Source organism: Candoia aspera, chromosome 4, assembly GCF_035149785.1.
Source record: "Candoia aspera isolate rCanAsp1 chromosome 4, rCanAsp1.hap2, whole genome shotgun sequence".
In the NCBI taxonomy this organism is placed as follows: domain Eukaryota; kingdom Metazoa; phylum Chordata; class Lepidosauria; order Squamata; family Boidae; genus Candoia; species Candoia aspera.
In genome coordinates this window covers 109,207,111-109,213,974 of record NC_086156.1, presented here as the reverse complement: position 1 = coordinate 109,213,974, position 6,864 = coordinate 109,207,111, and the positions used below count along the sequence as shown (strand labels likewise).

General features: G+C 38.1%; 1 protein-coding gene across 1 annotated transcript; it reads right to left on the bottom strand.

Moving 5' to 3' along the window:
• Positions 1–1,749: 1,749 nt before the first annotated feature.
• Positions 1,750–6,365, bottom strand: LOC134497010 (vomeronasal type-2 receptor 26-like). Its single transcript, XM_063302724.1, has 4 exons — positions 5,985–6,365; positions 4,561–4,788; positions 3,726–3,852; positions 1,750–2,651 (listed from the first exon to the last, which is right to left on the bottom strand). Exons 1-4 carry the CDS (start codon positions 6,363–6,365, stop codon positions 1,750–1,752), a joined length of 1,638 nt encoding a protein of 545 aa, XP_063158794.1.
• Between the last annotated feature and the right edge of the window lie 499 nt (positions 6,366–6,864).

Here is a 6,864-nt window from a genome sequence, read left to right as displayed (position 1 = left end):
GCTGTGCTCAAAAACACCTTTGTGGCTCTCAGCACAAGAAGCATCTATAGACAAGAAATAATAGGCAAACACAAATGTTTAACAAATTGTGACCTACTACAATGCTGCCAGGGGGAATATAAAATAAAATTAAGGGAACAACTGATGGCAGAGAGACACAGTTGTCAATGGTTTTCTTATTTACAGTTATCAGAAAGACTTAAAGTAGGTACAATAATTTATGGTATTGAATATTGTAAGTGATTTTGAAACAGAATTGTGTACAAATGATGAACATGTGATCTCTAAAATGTACAAACTTGTATTGAAATTTGTAACAGAAGAAGAAGAAGTAAAGGAATGCATGATAAACTGGGCTAATTTTTTTTTTTTTTATAATATAAGGATGTTTTTTTTTAATCTTTAAGAGAATTTTATAGAATGATATGCCGTTGGTATATGAGACCAGAAAAAAATTATTTAGAATGTATATCACTACTTCAGATTTATGTTGGCAACATGAACAACAAGAAGGGTCATTTTACCATGCTTGGGGGATGTGAAAGAAAAGCTAGAAATTTTGGATTCAAATACATGCAGTGATTAAGAGATTTTAAAAATTAACACGAACAAAAACCAAAACTTTTCCTCTTGAGACTGATGGATAAGCAGTTGGAAAAATGTCATGGAACAGCATTTTTCATAGTGGCAATGTGGAAGAGAATTCTATTTTCAGGAGATAGTGACATCTTTTAATTGCTCCTTCATATTAAGATTATAGAAGCTTAGAGTTCACCCTGAGCCATAATAATGTTTAGCTGGCTTGTTTCTTCTGTTGCTCAGGAATAAAGAGAAGTTAGGAATCTTCATACAGTTGTAGGAGGACCTCAATTCCCAGGTTCTTGGTTTACGTTCCAGGCTTCTGATGAACAGGTGCATTATTTAGCCAAGGTCAGGTCCTACAATCTCAGTAAAATAGAAACAGGGTCATGAGGTTCTAATACTGGACTTTGAGAAGATCCTGGTATTGTCCCTTGAGTTTGGAGCTTCAACACCGACCTGAGTTTGGCCACCTTGGAGTCTCCACTGTCATTTCACAAGGGCTCTTGACAACTGAAGGGAGATTGTTTATTACGTTGCAGAGTATGTTGTGCTTTTACGTGTTATACTTTTATGTTTCTGTTTCATCTGCCTAATTTTGAAAATAAACTTAAAATGCATCTGTCTGCTAGAGGTAAAAATAAAGCTTAAAATCACCTTACTTACTGGTGTGTTTATTATCTCTGGATTCTAAAAGAACCAATTGTCTGACACCTGGCCAGTGCTTGGCAATACAAGTTTAATATATGGTAACTGCAGCAAGATTATTGTATGCACAAACATGGAAAAGCTTTGCAATACCTAGAATAGAGGAATGGTTGGTGAAGATGACAGAACCAATAGTAGAGCATACTGTACAAATAAAGTAACCACTATGACAATGGCATTGCAAAATATTATGCAAATTTCATAACTTTATTTATGGTTTTAAAAAAGGGAAGGAAAAATAAAATAAATAAAACAACCTGACCACAGTCTCTTAACCAGAGGAATAAGTCTCAGATTAGATGATCTATCTATCTATCTATCTATCTATCTATCTATCTATCTATCTATCTATCTATCTATCTATCTATCTATCTACCTATCTATCTATCTATCTAATTTATCCCTGCCCAATTCCTCCCGTCGAAGGCCTCTGGGCGATTTATTGCACAAAGGAGCAAAAATTCAGTTTTGTTTCCTCATCAGTTGTTCCTTTCTATTCAGATCAGGCCTCAGAACAATAATGTAGCATTTGGGGGAAAAGATACAGCCCAGTAATCCAGCTGCAGAAGCCAAAATGGAGAAGATCTCCACAGCCACCACGTACTTCCCCTTGGTGCTCAGAGAGGTGGGAACAAACGATACCCAGACGCTACAAAAGACCAACATGCTGAAGGTGATAAATTTGGCTTCGTTGAAGCTGTCAGGTAAATTCCTAGCAAGGAAAGCCACAGTGAAGCTGATAGAAGTCAAGCACCCCATAAAGCCAAGGACAATATAAAACATTGTGGCTGAACCTTCATTACACTGCAGGACAATTTCTTCAGCCATTGAATGTCTATCTGAATCTGGGAATGGGGGAGAAATTGTCAACCACACCATACAGATTATGAATTGCAACAGGGAGCAAGAAAGGACCATAGTGTTGGCCAGCCTTTTGCCTACCCATTTCCTCATTTGGGAGTCTGGCTTGGTGGCCATGAAAGCAAGAACCACAATGGTTGTTTTCCCCAATATACAGGAAAGGGCTACAGAGAAGATGATGCCAAAAGCTGTTTGTCGCAAGAGGCATTTTATTTGGTCTGGTTGGCCAATGAAGAGTAAGGTGCAAAGGAAGGAGAGCAGGAGGGCAATGAGAAGAATGTAGGTGAGGTTCCGGTTGTTGGCTTTGACAATGGGAGTGTCCTGCTGTTTAATGAAGATCCCCAGCACCACAGCTGAGATAAGAGAAAAGAAGAAAGCTATAGCTGTCAGGCTGATTCCCAGAGATTCTTCATAAGACAAAAAAGTGATGTGTTTTGGAAGGCAAAGATTGTGAGCTTTGTTTGTGTAGTGATCTTCTGAACATGGGAAGCAGTCATCTGCATCTGAAAAATAAATCATTGCAGTCATATTTTTCAATAATATCTGATGAATGGTAGAAAAAACAGCTACTGTGACTGTCTGAGCTAAGACTTTTTTCTTTGTTCGGAAATGGTTTAAGAATGATAGTCCCTGGATGCCCTCTTTCTGGTTAAGGAGATTTAACATATCAAAATATGATCAACCTTTTTTTTCTGGTATTTTATTTCTGATAGTTTTTCTGAATAAACCAAAAGGAAGTTATGGTTGGTTTTATGTGGAAAATCTCTATGGTACTTTACGATTTTGGTGGGGTTCTGGGACTGCAAAGAAAAGACCAAAGATTCCTGTTTTATAAAGAATAGGCACATACTTTAGACAGATCTACTAAAAAGACAGGGATCTTTTGACTTTTCTTTATTGCTCCCTGTTCTGCTCCCCATTCTCAGACACCAAATAGCATCACTCAAAATTAGCCAGAATCTATCTCTGCATCTTGAATACACTACTGATCTAGACATTCTCTCTGGAAAATTAATCTTATGAATGTTTCATTCAACACTGTATTTGTTGTTTGGCTGATTACTTTTCTATGAATAAGGAACCAATATTTCATGATTACCATAGAGTCTGTTTCCCTGACAGTCAAAATAAAATATGAATAAGAACAGTACTGAGAGATATTAATACTTAAATTTCTCTGTGTTTCCAAGAATACATTATCAAGACATTTTATTTGCCCGAGTATGCTTAAGTCACTGAGATCTTCCATTGAGCATTTCTTCAAATCTCCTTCTGAACTGCAACTTTCCAAAACGAAAGGAGGTCCATACAACCTGGCCTTGCAATCTCTTTCCTATGATGGAAACCACATGGGAAAGGATTTGTTTTTATGCTCTGTTTTCTCTTTCTCAAAGCAATTAAAAGATGATGTGAGGGTATGTGAAAAGACTCCTGTAATCAACCTATCTCCAGAATTATGGACAACTTTTAAAGTGTTGGCAAACTACTGTTTATATTAAAAATGTAATTTAAAGAATCAGGCTATGGGCTTGCACAAAATACATAGCAATGAAATCTGGTTTTTTTAGTCCTCTTACCTGTCTTGTTTGAAATCTTCCCTTCTGGACATGGAAGGCAATCATAGCAGCAAAATGGCTCTCCTTCTCTTTTTATTCTGCTATAACCTGATGAGCAATGAGCATTGCACACAGAAACAGGCTGTGCCTGTTGGACAATAAGAAGGAAAATTCAGACATTTTTCTTTAACATGAAGATATCCTTGTATCTGAAGAATTTGGATTTCACTGCTATTAGTAGGCTTATCAAGTATTTGCATCCAGGTATCACAGGAGTATTTTTATTTCTAGTGGAGATATCATAAGTTGTCGGCCATGCTCTGACAATCAATTACCATTGAACATTTTCTGAATTAAAATTACATTACATTAAATTAAAATTGGCAGTGCAGCCCTACTGGTTATTTTTAAGACTCTTGTGTTATTTCTCTAATAATGCATGATGTCCATCACCAAAATTTTTTGGAAGTACAAACACAATTCTCCAAAAAGAATGCCATTAGCCACTTTCTTTGCCAACTATGACCTCCTCTAAAATGAAATTGTATCTTAATGGCTGCAAGATCCTGTACACTGTCTGCTGAAAAGGGTTTTAATTTGTTCTTTGGAAGAATGGCTAACTAAATTGTGAAACTACATTTGAATATCCAGAATAATTTTTTTATTTTAAAAGGTTGATGTTCAATCACCCTTGAAATCATTCTTGACCTATAACTTTATAAATGGATTTGTATCAGATCCACAAGCTACGGTCTTTTCTAGACGGAATCTAACTTTGAATTTTATGGAAAATCAGTTTAATGTTTTAATTAAATGGTAATGATTCCCTCTGTTTTGTAATTAGTTCAGAACTTACCTGGTTGAACATGGTGGGCCAGATCATGTTCTCTGCAGTAATGGAGAGCAGCTTGTTTGGGGGAGCAAATGGATCTACCTTCCCAACTTTGACTTGATGGAAGGATTGGTTGGGGAAAGTGACCCAGTTGATGACATCAAAGCCAGTTGCTATTTCCCCATTTTGATCAAAGAAAACCTTTTCCCCAGCACTGTTGTTAAATGAAACAGTTCTCAGGTATTTATGAAGCTAGACCAAAGTAAATGAAAAGAAGTGATGAGAATATGTACGAAGAATCTGATGTATTGTTGAATATGGATTGTTCCGAAGCGATGGCTAAAGATCCTTTCCGAATTCCCATGCCTATGAATGTGAATCAGCATTAAGGGTCTCTATCAAAAGGCAACATCCTTATCTGGATAAAGTTGTTTGGAATAATTTCATCCTCCGGAGTTGTAGCAGTCAGCCCAAACTGATGGTGTTGCAAGTAACACCCAGCATGAGACTGTGATCACAAGCCTTTCTTCCAGAGGTCTTGTCCAGTGGAAAGGTCAGTTTCACAGGAGCCACCCCAAGATCAAAGGAAGAAAAAAGGCTTTTCTACTTGTAAAAAATGTAATTTTAAAGGGGGATATGTGTACATATGTGGTGGGGGTATGGATGCAGGGATTAAAGGAGTTGTTTTTCTTCAGTTAACAAAAAGAGGAGGAGGAGGCGGAGGAGGAGGAGGAGACTACACTGCAGTAATTCTGATTCAGACAATGAAGCTGATGATCAAACAAACCAATTGAAACTTGCATACCGTTTGTGAAGCCATATTATTCATTGTAAAGCCTGTATGCAAGTTAAAGAAGCCTGGATCATTTGTCTATAGATGAGGAACAAGTAGAAGTCTCAGTTAGTTCCTCCTCTTGGGTCTCCAAAACATGTCCAGCAGATAATTTTCCCTTCCACCATCTCCCACTTTCAACTTAAATGGTCCTTCTGTTCTGGTCCATCTACCTCTTCATCCTCGATCCCAACACTCTCTTTCTCGTTATCACTGCCCACATGTTCACCCTTTTTTGCATGCATCCCGACCACATCTTTATTGCCATCTCATCATCAAATTCCTCCTCAACCTCAAGAATACTGCTAACAAATACTTTTATATGCTACTCAACAGCCAGTGACTCTGGGCAGCTCAATTGCCTGGTTGCCTCTTCTGACCTTGTTCTATTCTTTTGCCTTTGGCATTGGCTTCCAAAGTAATGCTGCCTCCTCCTGTTTTCTGTATGTTTTGCACAACCTGTTGAAGTAAAATGCACTTCATAAAACCTAAAGAAAAATTAACCTTCTTTTGCTGCTCTACCATACCAGTCACACTCTATTCGATATAACTAGCAAGTATCTGGTTAATCAGTGGTTCTTGCTTTGGGGGGTATAGCGATGAATCCCTCCCTTACCTGCCACACATATTGATCCAACCTCTTAAGTTTTGAGCCATATTCTCTTGCCTGGAGTTTGTATTTGGATGAGAGCATGGCCTGCAAAGCATGTGCCACAGCAAGGACTGCATTGTAGACACTGTAACTCTGACCAGTCATAACGGTCTCAAAAACTGACTTAGGAAGGTTCTCCAGGGACTCCTCACCAGTGCATTTCTTCTCAGCATCTTCCTCTAACATGGCATTGGAGAAAGAACATTCAAATGCACCTTCCCAGAACACTCTCATCAAACTGTCTTCCTCTGCAGAAGCAAGTTTTCTCATCTGAAGAAATCTCTTGAAGCCCAAGACCTCCTTTGAGGCAACTTGAAAAGACAGAGACCCATGGATGAAATCCATGGTTCGATACCTTTGGAAGGGAACAGATGAGAACTCCATCTGGGCTGGCATTATCCAAATTTTGTCTTTTCTCTTCACTCTTGTATCCTCAAGTTCTGAAATATAGGGCACCATTCTCCAAATAGCCATATCCTGGTTTTCACAATATACAATCACAACGTTGGCACTGCTCCTCATAGCAACAATGTAAACATTTATATAATGTGTAAGCAGATTATCTATTTCATTGGAAACAGATTCCTTAGGCAACTCTTCCACAAACTCAATGCAAATACCTTTCTGAGAAAATATGGCAAGCCTGTTCTGCCGAAAGCTGTCTCGTTTCTCAGCACTTTGGACAATCAGCCCAATCCATATCCACTGGAAATAGAGCAACAATTGGATCATCCCCTTAATTTGAAGATCTTCATTTGGAAATGCCCGGTGCAAGAAAACAGCCTGTGTGCTGTCATCTATCACTGGAGCAGAGCCATATGCCACCTAAGACAATAACAAAACA

Excerpts from the sequence above, each read along its gene's own strand:
- LOC134497010 (XM_063302724.1), bottom strand. The coding sequence starts at position 6,365 with ATGGATTTCATCCATGGGTCTCTGTCTTTTCAAGTTGCCTCAAAGGAG. Across the intron at positions 4,789-5,984 it reads TGGATCAATATGTGTGGCAG|CTTCATAAATACCTGAGAAC; the intron begins GTAAGGGAGGGA and ends ACTTTGGTCTAG. Across the intron at positions 3,853-4,560 it reads GGCCCACCATGTTCAACCAG|GCACAGCCTGTTTCTGTGTG; the intron begins GTAAGTTCTGAA and ends ATTGTCCAACAG.